Source organism: Lampris incognitus, chromosome 2 (assembly GCF_029633865.1).
Source record: "Lampris incognitus isolate fLamInc1 chromosome 2, fLamInc1.hap2, whole genome shotgun sequence".
Classification (NCBI taxonomy): domain Eukaryota; kingdom Metazoa; phylum Chordata; class Actinopteri; order Lampriformes; family Lampridae; genus Lampris; species Lampris incognitus.
This window is the reverse complement of record NC_079212.1, coordinates 29,567,144-29,582,215: the sequence shown is the minus strand read 5'-3', so window position 1 is coordinate 29,582,215 and position 15,072 is coordinate 29,567,144. Positions and strand designations below refer to the sequence as shown.

Below are 15,072 nucleotides of genomic sequence, written 5' to 3'. Positions count from 1 at the left end.
GGAAGTGTGGTAGCACAAATCAGAGCTGCTATGGGTCCATGAGTAGGCTGTCCCTCTGTTGTCACCGATAATAAGCAAGTTGTAAGTTTATGAATACCCTTTAAGTATGTCCTATGCTGAACAGGGCAAACACAACAAACATACCTCTCTAAAATGCTTATTGGACTACAGCCGACCGGCCCAAATGTCACAATCTATTATCTAATTAACCAATTAGGCTATGTCATATAATTTCTCGATTCATTTATCGCTGTCTATCACGCTTGGACACGTCAGTCTGGGCATCGCACACACCCTCCCTGCAGCCTAGAAATACCCAAGCCTATCAATTTGACGCCATAAAAAAAACGACGCAAAGACGGGATCGGCATGGAGGCTTTGACATTTCGTCAGGGCACCGGTGATATCCAAACCTGTCCCTTAAGTATAACATAGATGGACGGGTTATTTGCGTTTCGTATGTCGCTGGACACAGACGGGCATCATCGGGGGGCATTTCACCCCTCCCACATCCACACATCGGCGCGCACGCACGGCCCAGACACACACACACGCACGCACAGAACCGTAACCGGGGAGTATGTGCACGGCCATGGCTCTCCGGTAGATGCTCAAAGCTGTTGTCAGAGCGAATTATAACGGCACAAGCTCGCTGCTTGCTCCTGACCTCGCCTGCCTCCGGTTGGGAGCTTTTTCAATATTTTATTACGGATTCCTGTGCTGTGTCCCGCATGGCTACGTCGGATGGAATGGATGGCTGTGTTCTGCAACGAGGCAGATCCCAAAGTGACCCGAACATACTCACCGAATCCGGGATTGATTTAGTGCACAGCACAGGTAAGAGATGCGTTTTATTGTCTGGATACTCCTATAGCCTTTGCCGTAGGCTGCAGATTTTCATTTTTTTTTTTTTTTTGCGATGCAGCCGTTTCCAAAATGCATCCTTTCATGCCCGGTGGGATATTGGGACACGAAAGGGACAATTAGTGCGTATGCATCGAGGCTTGTAAAGAAAATATAGGTGGGCTGTTAAGCTGCAACGTGGAGGATGCAAAGTGGGAAAAGTAATGTGCCATATCCCGGATCAGCCTTTTCTTGAATGGACGCATATGGCCCTCCACATTTACGCGTTATGATGCTGCACACCCGCCTGGCTGTCGTGGCTACAAGTAGCTACAGATTTTAAACCATCAATTAGGCGATACTGTTATCATGATGCACCATAACGTTCATCTATTAATATACCCCCCTTTTTTTATTTTTTTTTATTTTACGCGCATACTTATCATCATGAGCATGTGGCTTGGTCCATCACTTCACGCTTAATGTCTAGACGTACTATTACCTCGCCAGTCTCTTATAGACACCATCCTTTAGAAATCTTATAGGTTTTGACTTTTGGTATACCTTGCATATATCTTTTTTTTCTTTTTTGTGTGTGTGCCTTGCCTAGTCATTGCGCACAGACAGCGTCAAGTGGATGGCATGCTGAGCAGGTCACAGTGTTATAATCAATTTCCCTGCTGTCCATGTGATGTATAGATGCAGGGGCCTTCAGATCGGTGTAGCCATGCAGACAGCTCACAGGAAATCTATTCACTATTGCAGAGTAGATCGTGCAGGTGTGCTTTTCAACATGGACACCTTGTTTATCTCTTACTGGTCCATCATCCATAATGCATAAGTAATAATGAATTCATCTTCCACCAGTAGTGACCAGGAAGCAGCGCCTGTATCAATTTTTAAATTTTTTTTTTATTGACTGTGTGCACATACTGTACGTCTCATGTCATTTTTGGTGTATTTCCCGTTTTTTAGCCTTCAAACGTTGCATTTCATGCTCAGATCACAATCCTTCAAAAATAATGGCACTGATTTTGTTTAGGAGGCTTGTTTATGAGGGTGCTGTGTGGGTTTTAGACCATTTACTGCCTCTTCCCACGTATGGAGAGTTTTACGCACATGGAAGGATGATTCAGAAAGAAAGAAAAAAACTCTCAGCGAAACAATGTCATTCACATTGCACTAACAAGGTCTATATTTTTCTCATCCCTGAGAATCACACATGTCGGCACTCATCAGTGGCCCTTAGCACATTTCTAATGGGCTCTTGCTGATTGTAAGACCTATATGGCTGGACGAGCTCACATGTATGTGGATGTGATGACGTACCACTGGGGCCATGATACACCTGATTAAACAAACTAGCACCTGGACTGATCAGCCGCCCTGACAGTGAATGCTGATGCCATCAGAGAGTATTACCTGTCTTTCATACTCGAATATCATACAGCAAACAATGTTGTTTAATGGGAATATTGCTTATGCATGCATCAGTGTAGCTCTGTGATGAAAGACAGTAATAACAGTTGTCATTGACAAGGACAGTGACAGTGTCTGGTGACCCAAAGTACACACTGTCCACCATCTCTTTGTGGGCCATCAGCGTCTGCCAGCTTCTGGGGCACCAGTCTCTACCAGAGGATTACTAAGGGTTGTCCCCCCCCCCCCCGACACAGTGGCCCTTAACAGCAGCAGAGGCTGAAACTGTATTTATCCACTCTCTTCACAGCTGAGAGAGAAGCTCAATAGGAACAGGGAGAGAGACAGCAGCCACAGTTGACCGTCACTTGAAATCAGGGGCGATGTTTCCTCTTACCACTGCCATACCCTTTTATTCCCACAGTTCACTTTGCGCAGCTGTGATTGGAGATGTCCTCTTGGAGCACCGCATCTGATAAAGGGCTATATTGTGTTATGGCTGGTCAGGGAACATAAGTCTGACAACAGGAGTGGCGGTATAAAACCCCCCAATTAGTTTGCTCAGGAAAGGGCCCTTCAGATTCCCCCACTAATAAAATATCACTTTCGCTCAAAGTCCCACTTAGTCAGCACAGAGTGTTGGACAAGGTAATGACCCGGTGAGGACACAGCAGACAAGGAGAGTGCCCAGATGAGACTGTCCCCCGGGCTCCACTCCAGAGGCTTTTCTATGCCATACTGAAGTATTTGTGCACACCTTAGATAGACACCAGCAGTGAGGATTTGGCTGTGATGTTTGGAGAGGGTTACATACTAATCATGATTTAACCCTAATAAGCAGCTACACATCAGGTGTATTTGAACTGGGGCACTATTGATAAGATGAGATAAGATGTACTTTATCAATCCCCATGGGGAAAGTCATCCTCTGCATTTAACCCATCCCAACACACACTGTAGTGTGTGAGGAGCAGTGGGCAGTGTCCGTGCAGCGCTTGACGACCAACTCCAGTTCTTCTTGCCATTGCCTTGCTCATGGGCACAGGCACGAGTATTAACCCTAACATGCATGTCTTTTTGATGGTGGGAGGAAACCGGAGCACCCGGAGGAAACCCACACAGACATGAGGAGGACATGCAAGCTCCACACAGAAAGGGCCTGGGGTTCGAACCCAGGACCTTCTTGCTGTGAGGCAACAGTGCTAAACACTGGGCCACCATGCTGATTCATTGACCGTCAATAATGCACAATGTTTCTGTAAACATACAATTTGCCTTCCAGTAAGGCAGATGTAGTTCAATATTACTTTTCCTTTTGTGCATTCTGTTACACCTGGGTTTCATTTAAATCATCAAAACTTGAGGCAAAACTTTAAAAATGTATTGATCAGACACACACTTTATTATTTGTCACTGTTCATACATACTACATACAAGGAAATTCCTTTTCTGCATTTAACCCATCCTATGCTAGGAGCAGTGGGCAGCTGCAATGTAGTGCCCAGGGACCAACTCCAGTTCTTCTTTTCCTATTGTCTTTGTCAGGGGCACAGACAGGAGTATTAACCCTCACATGCATGTCTTTGCTCAGCATATGGGGATTCTAGCTTTGCAATCCAAGGAGGTCAGAGCAGCCGGTCAGCATCAGTGGCTCCCAACCATGTGCTACTAAGAGTCGCCTGTCGGTTTCATTCTAACCCAAACATCACACCAGCGGATGACATTGACCCTGTTTACACTTGGTTTTAAATTGCATTTTGAGTGATTGGATCACAAGTGGACAGCGAAACACATCGCCATTTACACCTGTGTTTATCATGCGTCTCCAAATGCATCTTGCTGACCACTTGTGATCAGATTTCATTACAAAGAAGAAGAAGATTTCTTGTTATGTCCTTGTTGGGGATGCGTCAGGATGCATTAGCATTTACACTACAAAAGATATGTGGTCAAATGCGTCCCAGACACCCTCGGCAAGTGGTTTGAGTAACCGGTTCACAAAAAAATTTGGTGGTCGTTTACACTTGTATTTAGCGTTGTCCACTTGTGATCCGATCGCAAAAAACACATTTTTTTTCTAAATTTATTTCTGATTTTTCCCTTTTTCTCCCAATTTAGTGGCCAACCGCTCCCTTTTCTAATTCAAACACCCACCCTCGTACTGCATGCATTTGCCAACTGCATCTCTCCGGCCGGCAGTCTCGAAGGAGACGCCTCGCCACTTTCATGACAAGGCGAATCCAGGCCAAACCACTGCTTTTTCTGACACACCCAGAGACGCATTCATGTGACGAACACAAGCCGACTCCGCCCCCCTCCCAAAGACAGCATTGCCAATTATTGCTGCTTCATCGAATCCGGCCATAGTCGGATCTGACGAGACCGGGGCGCGAACCCCGGTCCCCAGTGGGCAACTGCATCGACACAAAGCCAATGCTTAGACCGCTACACCACTGCAGACCCTAAAAACTGCATTTTAAAACCAAGTGTAAACTGGGTCATTGATTACCTATCGGTTTAAAGGCTGATTTACCTGTTAAGTCAGCTGATACAGTGCTCAGTTTAGGATGCAAACCTGCATAGCCCACAAACTACACTGGGGCCTCAGTGGCACATGGTTAGAAACTGCTATGCTACTACTATAAAGCAATGTTTCTGCAGCTGGTACAGTCAGTGAGGTGCTCAAAGGGAAACAATAACAGTTTTCAACATTATCTCTACAAATATGTTTCCAGGATAACACTCCACTGGCAGCCACAACAACAAATAGTTTCCTGCATGTCTCTGAAATACCACCGAAATTGTGTCAACCGGTGATGTCACACTGGCAGCCAGTCTGTGAATGTGTAAATGTACTTCCTGGCTTGCTGATAGTCTGCATTTTATAAGAAAATGTGAATTACAATGTGACATACATCTGTGTCAAAAAAATACAAATAACATTGTTATATTCAGCTGTATTGTTATTCTCATTTTCTTATACAATGCAGCTTGTTGGCAAACCAGGAAGCAGGTTTTCATAATTACTGATTGTCTGCCGGCAACGTCACCAGTAGACACCTTTCCGCTCGATTTTGTCGACATTTCAGAGCCAAACAGAAGACTGCTCCATATCATGGCTGCTAATGGAGCGTTACGCCTACAGCATATATAAAGAGAGGTCATGTCAAAAATCGTGATTGTGTCCCTTTAAGGACACCTCAGCATAAAAGGAGACCTTGCTGGCGTGGAGGCCTCATCCTGGGTCATCAGGTCAAAGGACTCTTTCCAGGAAGGCCAGCTCTGAAATCCTGGACAATGTCTTTCAGCGGTTTCATCCTTTGCCACCAATCATGCTGACACCTGAGTAATCCACTGTGATCTGAGATCATCAGCATCAGCACACCTTTGAGTAGAGCAGGTACCAGAGGAGCTCCTTGATGAACAAAGCGTTAATAAACCCTCTCAAGGCTGTTACTGAGCCCTGCCTGACAGTGACTCACTCAAACAGCAAGTATTCTGGGTAATGTCTCTCTTTTTGTTCAGACCTTGATGAATAAATAGGGAAATTCTGACTCAGAGTGGCCTTACATAAATGTGGTACCGATTGAAGGAAGCTTTGTTTATCATGTACGTTATATACAAAAAGTCTGAGTATGCAGGGCTTCCTTTACGTAATGTGGAAGGATAGACTATATATAAAAGCCGGTCTGTAAAAAAAAGTGTTTCGAGAGGCGATAACACGAATACCTGACATTGATTTTGCACCCCAGGCTGAAAGACCCACCATGTATTAGAGGGGGGATGTGAAAGATGCCTCGTCCTCTTTATCTTTACTCAAAACCTTGTGATGGCAATGAGATCCTCGTTCTGAGAACCGCATACAGTCTTCTGGTTCCTTTTAAGGGTTAGAAGATCAGAGATGTGCATTATGTCTCTAATTGTGAAAAGATTGATTTTTTTTTTAAGATGAGGTAGGATGACAGGTTGCTTGTCCCATGCATACACAGTGCAAGGCACTCAAACACAAACTTTAGAGTCAAACATGCATGGAAAAGGAAAATTACAGTATACTTAATTCACACGTGCATACATTTGCGTTTTCCTTACCAGATTCACTTTCATTTCTATTCCAAAACATTCTCTCCGCACGCAATTACCTCTCTCACCCCTCGATGCATCCTCTCTGCCTTGCTATTCAGAGTTCAGAGGCTCTGAATAAGGAAATTAAACCCCTTTCGTGTGGGAAAGATGGGTAGAAAGGAGTGAGGAGAGAAACAGACCTCGGAGGCCTGAAGTGAAGAGGCTGGCGGTGGGAGATGGCACGGTGGCAATTAGCCAAGTGGAAGGATTCTTACAATGCAGAGCCCTTACACCAACCTGGAGCTGACAGGCTCCGAGCAAAAAGGGGCTTTGTTGTTCTCCCAGTAATGTGGCAGTCAATGGTGTGGAAGTGAGCGACAGAGAAAAGCTGGAAGTGACGCCACGGTGCGTCTTTTTCCTGCCGTTGTACTTTGATGCTTCACTTTGTGCAATCAAGGAAGAAAAAAAAACAAATTTTGTCACTCTGATTTCTGGTTAAGCACGGAGTCCCTGTAACCATGTATGGAAGAACAAGATTAGGACGATTTATCTGGGAATGGTCATAATTCAAACTGGACAAATGGTAAAAAGAAAATAATAACCATAAGGGCAAGATTCTTGATTGGCTGGTTCCTGTAGGCCAACTCTCTTTTTCACTTTCAACCTTCCACTGAGGTCAGAGGTCAGCTACAACATGCGATTTCCTGCAGCTGGCAGGGAATAGATGCCTTGCTCAAGGACGCTTGAGCAAGGTTGCTTGCTGACACAGGTTCTAACCTTAACCCAGCCCTACTAAATACAGAAGTACTGAATACAAGACTAAGACCTTTAGCCTGCCATCCACTGTGAGAGCATTCCTTACCCAGTCATCATGTTGTCTGGGACCTTTCTCCTGAGACCGAGGAAAGTCGGTTGATATGGTTTTAGTGGGTGCGATGTGAGGGAATCTCATTACGTTTTTATGAAAGAGACCTGTGGCTCTACAGATTATATATATCAGCAGTTGTGATATCTTGTCGGCTTTGTGTTCACTGTGGCCTGTCTTGGTTCTCACTCCAGCTGGCTGCTAAAACAAACTCCAGACTGTGCTTTAAATAACTCATGTTAAGGCTGCCACATTTAGACTGATGGAGATCCACACCTTCTATTCTATTAGCTATCTATCTCTCTATCTAGCTCTCTATCTATCTATCTATCTATCTATCTATCTATCTATCTATCTATCTATCTATCTATCTATCTATCTATCTATCTATCTATCTATCTATCTATCTATCTATCTATCTATCTATCTATCTATCTATCTATCTATCTATCTATCTATCTATCTATCTATCTATCTATCTATCTATCTATCCATCTCTCTATCGCTCTCTCTCTCTCTGTATCGCTCTATCTCTCTATCGCTCTATCTATCTATCTATCTCTCTATTACTCTATCTATCTATCCATCTATCTATCTATCTCTCTATTACTCTATCTATCTATCCATCTATCTATCTATCTCTCCATCGCTCTCTCTCTCTCTCTCTCTCTCTCTCTCTCTCTCTCTCTCTCTCTCTCTCTCTCTCTCTCTCTCTCTCTCTCTCTCTCTCTCTCTCTCTCTCTCTCTCTCTCTATCACTCTATCTCTCTATCTATCTCTCTATCTATCTATCTATCTATCTATCTATCTATCTATCTATCTATCTATCTATCTATCTATCTATCTATCTATCTATCTATCTATCTATCTATCTATCTATCTATCTATCTATCTATCTATCTATCTATCTATATATATATATATATATATCTGTCTGTCTGTCTGTCTGTCTGTTTGTCTACTGTATAACTCTCACCAGCAGCTTAGTCATTCAATCTCTTGTTTTAGTTCCTTTCTCCTTGACAGATGCCTTATCTAACTGCACTAGTTCATCTACCTTTCGACCATTGGCCTTTGTCTCCCACCTCATCAACATCACTCTCATTGGTTCTTGCACGTTCTCCCTTTTATCATTGGTTGACTCTTCTGTCACATATATCACCTCCCCCCTTCCATTCGCTATTGGCCTTGCAGGCATGGCCCGTTGTTGTGGCTCTGGTGTGTGCCCTCACCTCAGCAGCCGCTGGCCCAGGAGGGGTGATCCATGCCACACTAGCTCTTTATGCCTTGCCAGGGTAATTGATGAGCCACAGTCAGGAAGTGACTTATCACTTGTGCGGTTCACTGAAAAGACCATGGCCACAACTCCCTGTTTAGTCACAGGAAAAGTATTGTGAGCTTGATTGTGTTGAAAATGTTGCAGGTGGGTATACAATAGTAAATTGATGGATGGATGGATGATAGTATGGTAGATAAATAAGTATTAGATTCATAAATAAGTGGTGTATGAGTTTAAATACTTGGGGTCAACTGTTCAAAGTAAGTGGGGAGTGTGGAAGAGAGGTGAAGACGAGAGTGCAGGCAGGATGGAGTGGATGGAGAAGAGTGTCAGGAGTGATTTGTGACAGAAGGGTACCAGCAAGAGTTTAAGGGAAGGTTTACAAGTTGGTAGTGAGACCAGCTATGTTATACGGTTTGGAGATGGTTGCACTGGCGAAAAGACAGGAGGCGGAGCTGGAGGTGGCAGAGTTGAAGATGCTAAAATTTTCATTTGGACTGATGAAGGACAGGATTAGGAATGAGAATATTAGAGGGACAGCTCCGGTTGGACGGTTTGGAGACAAAGCAAGACAGGCAAAATTGAGATGGTTTGGACATGCGTGGAGGAGTGATGCACGGTATATTGGGAGAAGGATGCTGAAGATGGAGCTGCCAGGCAAGAGAAAAAGAGGAAGGCCAAAGAGGAGGTTTATGGCTGTGGCCAGGGAGGACATGCAGGTGGCTGGCCTGACAGAGGAAGATGCAGAGGAGAGGAAGAGATGGAAACAGATCATGCACTAACGAGAGTAGCCGAAAGTAGTAGTAGTAAATTAGATCCATAAATAGTGGCGAAGACAGCCATTGATAGATGATAATGACATTTAGATAAATATAAACAAGAACACGGCCACTTTGGTGGGCAGAAAATAGCTGCATGTGATTCCTTACAAGGGCCATTTGCACTGTTGTAAACCAATAGTCTAAATTAGGTGCATAGTTGCTATTTTAAAGGCAAAGCTGTCCCACCACTGTCGGATCAAGAGTCATCTTTCATGGTCAGCTTGACAGACCTGTGAGCCAGTCAAGGCCACCTGTTAGCAGTAGCCGTAGGGGAGCTATTCATTTCCTGTTTCAGCCATGCCCAGTCTCCACACACAGGTACCTGGAAGAATGCTTTCTGTGCAGCCAAAATAAATATGTGCTCTTATTTCTATGTGATTTTACTCATCCGCACAAACACAATGATACACATCTTAAATGGAGACCTCTTGTCCAAGAGGAGGATGTTGCTCATTCACTACTCCATTCATTTTATTGTTAACTCTCTCAGCGTATCTGCACTGACTTTTGTGAAGTATGATGTCTGTAAAAAAGCACAATCATTAAAAAGCTCATTATTGTTAGAGTGACACAATTGTAAGACTCAGAGATACACCCAATGCATCAATTGCTTCTCTCTGCACTGATCCTTGGGTGACCACAAAGACAATCTGAGCGTTGAAAGAGGCCTTTTCATAAGAAACCACTAATCTGCCATCTCCAAACCGTACCACCACCAAATGTTATTCCGTCACATCTTGTATCCAAGACCAGTAATAACTGAACGGTCTGCATAAACTGCATCTGGATGCCTTGTTGAGCTCTTCTCTCTGTGGAAGCCCTCACCTCACAGTCTTTCAGCAGGTCATGAAAATATAACACAGTTATGTGGTTTGGAGACAGTGGCACTGATGAAAAGACAGGAGGTGGAGGTGGAGGTGGCAGAGTTGAAGATGCTAAGATTTTCATTGGGAGTGACGAAGAAGGACAGGATTAGGAACGATTATATTAGAGGGACAGTTCAGATTGGACAGTTTGGAGACAAAGCAAGAGAGGCAAGATTGAGATGGCTTGGACATGTGTGGAGGAGAGATGCTGGGTATATTGGGAGAAGGATGCTGAATATGGAGCTGCCAGGGAAGAGGGAAAGAGGAAGGCCAAAGAGGAGGTTTATGGATGTGGTGAGGGAGGACATGCAGGTGGCTGGTGTGACAGAGGAAGATGCAGAAGACAGAAAGAGATGGAAACGGATGATCCGCCGTGGCGACCCCTAATGAGAGCAGCCAAAAATAGTAGTAGTAGTAGTAGATGAAAATATAGCACAGCAGTGACAACAACAACAACAACAACAACAACAACAACAACAGGTCCTACATCACGGCTGGCCCCTGTGGCTGTTGGAGCAGATTAGCCACTTTGGAGTGTTTGAGCCATGTGTCACCACCGCTGCCGTCAGTGTGTGTGTGTGTGTGTGTGTGTGTGTGTGTGTGTGTGTGTGTGTGTGTGTGTGTGTGTGTGTGTGTGTGTGTGTGTGTGTGTGTGTGTGTGTGTGCACGCGTGCACCTTTCCTTTCCGTTTGTATGTTTTGGCGGCTTGTGTATCCATGTGTGTGCATCCATGTACCAGAAAACTGGCAGGTCTGTGCTGGCTCATGCAACAGAAAATAAATAAATAAATAAATACATAAAAATATCTCAGCCGGAATGTGCCAGAATGAAGAGAAAAGGCAGTCAGCCAGTTGAGTAGACGGCCCATGGAGACCGTAGAACCAGGACCTGAGCGGCTCTGAACACCTGTCAGGGCCCCCCTGTGTTAAGGCAGTGGGTAATGGAGTTATTTAGCCTACAACAGCTGAGGTTAAAAGGAGTTCAGGGTGGTGTAGCATGCTGTAAGGGTAGGGAGCTAAGAGGTAAATTCCCTAAGGCATTAAGACAGTAAAATAGAGACAAACTGTGTAAGACAGAAAATGAGAGGGAGGGGAAAGGGGATGGAGATAAAGGGCAGGGTAAGGTGGGGTGGGGGGTTGGAGAGAGGAAAAGGAGGAGAGGGAAAACAGAACTGAGAGAGGAGACAATGCAGAGGGAGCGGCTTTTTGCAAAAAGGAAAGCCAAGAAGCTGTCCTTACTGCTAACTGGCTACAGTGGGATGATGGATAGCCTGCGAGAGACCATTAACAATAAGGTGTCGCCTGCAATGCTATGTGTGCAGGTCTGCTATGCAAGGCCTTTAACTACATCTACCAGCCTCAATTCCCCTGCATCACAGGAGTAATAGGAGTCAAGCGTTATAGGATAAAACAGAGAGAGGGCTGTGTTTCCTTTTTATCATAACCCATCCATTAATGCTCCCCTCAGAATTTATTTCCTTTTTCTTAATTGGCCAAGTAAAGTAAAGCTAAAGAAATATGGTAGATGCCCATAAGCCATCTCGAAGTATGGGAAGCTCTATGCATCTTATTACTCACTTCTCCAACCTCCCCCATTCAGGGATGTCCCAAGAAAGCAAGTATCTCACACACACACACACACACACACACACACACACACACACACACACACACACACACACACACACACACACACACACACACACACACCCTCACACACACACACATGCTTGCTTGCATGTTGTTTTCCATCACGTCCAAAGATGAGCATCTCCTCCTATTTATGCATCTTTGGTGGCTTTAGAGTCTGATCCTAGATGCACAGCTACAGCTACAGACCAGCGATGTAAAAAACGAGCTTGGAGGAGTACACCTTACAATGTAGTGTTTGTGTGCGCTGATATATACTCCACACGCTCTGAAGCTGGGCTGACCTGACATCTCTTCAGTGGGGTCTTAATTTAGTCTCTGAACTGCTTCTTTTGTCAACTAGCTGTGCGTTGGCCAAAGCGTTATTGGCCGTAGAGGATTTTGTGAGGGAGTCTATGGCTGGGCATGTGTATTAATGTGCCCCAGCCACCTGAGTTGATGGTGGTCCAGGATAGACTCCACACTGCTACAGTATGCCTGCTCCAACACTTCTGCACTCTGTTCTTCCAAGTGAAGCCAAGGATCTGCTGGAGGCATCTGGTTTTGAAGGCCTCCAGGTTTCTGAGATGGTGGCTGTAGATGGTCCATGCCTCAGATCCACAAAGCAAGGTGGAGACACAGACTGATATACAAGCACCTTGTGGAGTTTAAGGTTGCTGTTCGGGAAAACCTTTCACCCTAGATAACCAAAGGATGCTGTAGCTTGTTTGAGGTGGATTTCAATCTTGTTGTCCATAGCGCAGTTGGTGGATAATATGCTTCCTGGGTATTTGAAGGCAGGAACAGTGGTCAGCTGTTGTTCTTCTGCTGTAAAGGTTGTTGGGTGAAGTGAGCGGCTGCGGCACCCATCTGTCAGATAATCTGGGTGATGATGGTCAGTCCCATTCTCTGGTATGCAGTTCCAGCTGCTGAGAAGGTGTTGTATAGGGCCTCTGGTGCATGGGCCACCAGAGCACAATACAGGGCGTGCTGTGTAGCTCAGTGATCTTTTGTGAAGTTAACGTGGTGGTTGCCTGCAGCCTCCTGATGTTAAAGAGATTTCCATGGAGTCTGAAGTCAATGGTGAGTCAAGCACGTGCACGCATGCATGCACACATGCACACACACACACACACACACACACACACACACACACACACACACACACACACACACACACACACACACACACACACACACACACACACAAAGTTTCTCTCCATACTAATCCTGTAGTAAGTGTAGGGTCCCTCCCACTCACAGAATCTCACCCTTGAGATTCTGTGAGTGATAGATGATGTGGGGACACAATCACCACAAAATGTTTGCCTCTGGGACAGGAAAAACACAAGGATGGTGGTGGGTGGCATGGGGGTGCTAGAGAGTAGAGGTGGGGTATTGAAGGTGGGAATAGGGAAAAGGCTGTGTGCCTGAGGCAGGCGAGGTGTGGGGAGGCAGACTGACTGCACACCACTGTGGTGTTGTCAGCAGCAAGATCCACTGCAGCAGGGTGGAGGGGGAGAGAGACAGACAGACAGACAGAGAGAGAGAGAGAGAGAGAGAGAGAGAGAGAGAGAGAGAGAGAGAGAGAGAGAGAGAGAGAGAGAGAGAGAGAGAGAGAGAGAGAGAGAGAGAGAGAGAGAGAGAGAGAGAGAGAGAGAGAGAGAGAGAGAGTTGGGAATGGCCCTCTTTTATAGCAACTGTTGGTTTGATAGGCACTTACACTTGAACTTTATTGAACATCTCCGCCAGCATCTCCCCAGAGAGAGTAAATTAAATATAAAAGACAGATCAGATGACAATATCAGAAGGAATTCGGTAGTAAAAAGCGAAATGAATTGGAGCTATTCATTTTCCCTCTTGGATGGCCAAGTGGGAGCACTTGTGTGGGCCGGAGCACCTGTTTGAGAGGGGGGGGGGGTCGAGTGGACGGTTAGAGAGAGTACTGTGTAGAGCAGAATGGATTTTCAGCACCGTGGTCAGCGCCGCGCTCAGATTGCGGTAGGCCTGCTGAATCCTAAGGGGCCGTGGCCGGGGTAAAGGATACGTCTCGCCTGGAATGCAAATGCATGGACTCAACTTGGTTCTTGATCCAGCAGCAGGCCCCCCCCTGCCCCCCTTTGCTCGCTGATAACCGTTTATTAAGGGAAGCTCGATGTAAAGATCCAGACACTAATCCTATGTTAGTCACAGGCTGCAACCGGACTCAGTTAAAACTGCCATTACAACCTGACCTCTTAACACCCAGCCAGCCAACACGGCCCTGGCTTTTGGCTTTTGTTTGTTTTTTGGTAACACCTGTGGTGCATCGCTTGTGGTCATGACTAATATACAGTGACTTCTAGCGACAACCACTTGCACCGTTGTCCATGATGTGGCCCAACTCATGGGTATTCCACCACGCGATGTCCATATAACCCTTCCTTTAGCACACAGCTTCTTCACAAAAACCTGTGGACAGACTGACCTCAGTAAACGTGACTGTGCAATCGGGTAGCAGCCATTCACAGGCAGCCTTCCTGTGTCCCACCCTGACACCCACCCGCCCTCAGCGCACTCGCCGACAAACTAAACATTACCAGAGAGCAGATTCAACTTTAAAAGGTAATACTGAAGTCTTTTTTTAAGACAAAAATTTATTTTCTTTTCCCCGACATTTCTATTAAGAGATATGCAAACTAGCCTGCTGTGCTGGCTCAACTCCTATCGCACTGTTGTGCTTTAGCTCTGCCTTTGTGAAATCCTTAAACTGGAAATCAGTGATGACGATGATGGAGGTGGCATTTCTTGGATCTATCATTTAGTCTATAAGTCATAGCCCTATTTAAGCTGTATTCATATGGAGCTAGGTCAATTCCATCATAACGCATATTATCTTGTTTTCCTGAATCTTTTGATAGAAAATCATGGATAGCCTTGGAAGTGTGCAGTGTGCATGTATCCCTACATGTCCTCAGCATGTTCTACAAGACATGCACGAGGTGGTTATTGATAGGGTCATTACGCGCGGTATAACGATAAACATGACCAAGCATTTGACGTCTGATCTAAGTTTATGGATGGAGCCATGAGGCAAATGAGGTTAGTGGACAGTTGGCACGCAGGATCTTGTCAGTATGTTCTGGCTTCACAAGCTAAGCTGCTGGCCTCTGTACAGCTCGTCTGGATGAGATCAGTTTGAGGGCCAGCACATGGGGCAGGCTTTGTGTTTTTGTGCACAAGAAGTGACATTTTGATGATAAACGGCAATGAAATCAGACATATCATCAAAACAGCGTACGCCACATTCG

At 45.3% G+C, this 15,072-nt stretch overlaps 1 protein-coding gene across 1 annotated transcript in view; it reads left to right on the top strand.

Annotated features, from left to right (window-relative positions):
- The first annotated feature begins 731 nt into the window (after positions 1-731).
- phactr3a (phosphatase and actin regulator 3a) overlaps positions 732-15,072 on the top strand; it is a 37,446-nt gene continuing 23,105 nt past the window's right edge. Inside the window, exon 1 of the mRNA XM_056299205.1 lies at positions 732-837. Coding sequence (XP_056155180.1) covers positions 732-837 — 106 coding nt within the window. The remainder of the gene's footprint in view (positions 838-15,072) is intronic.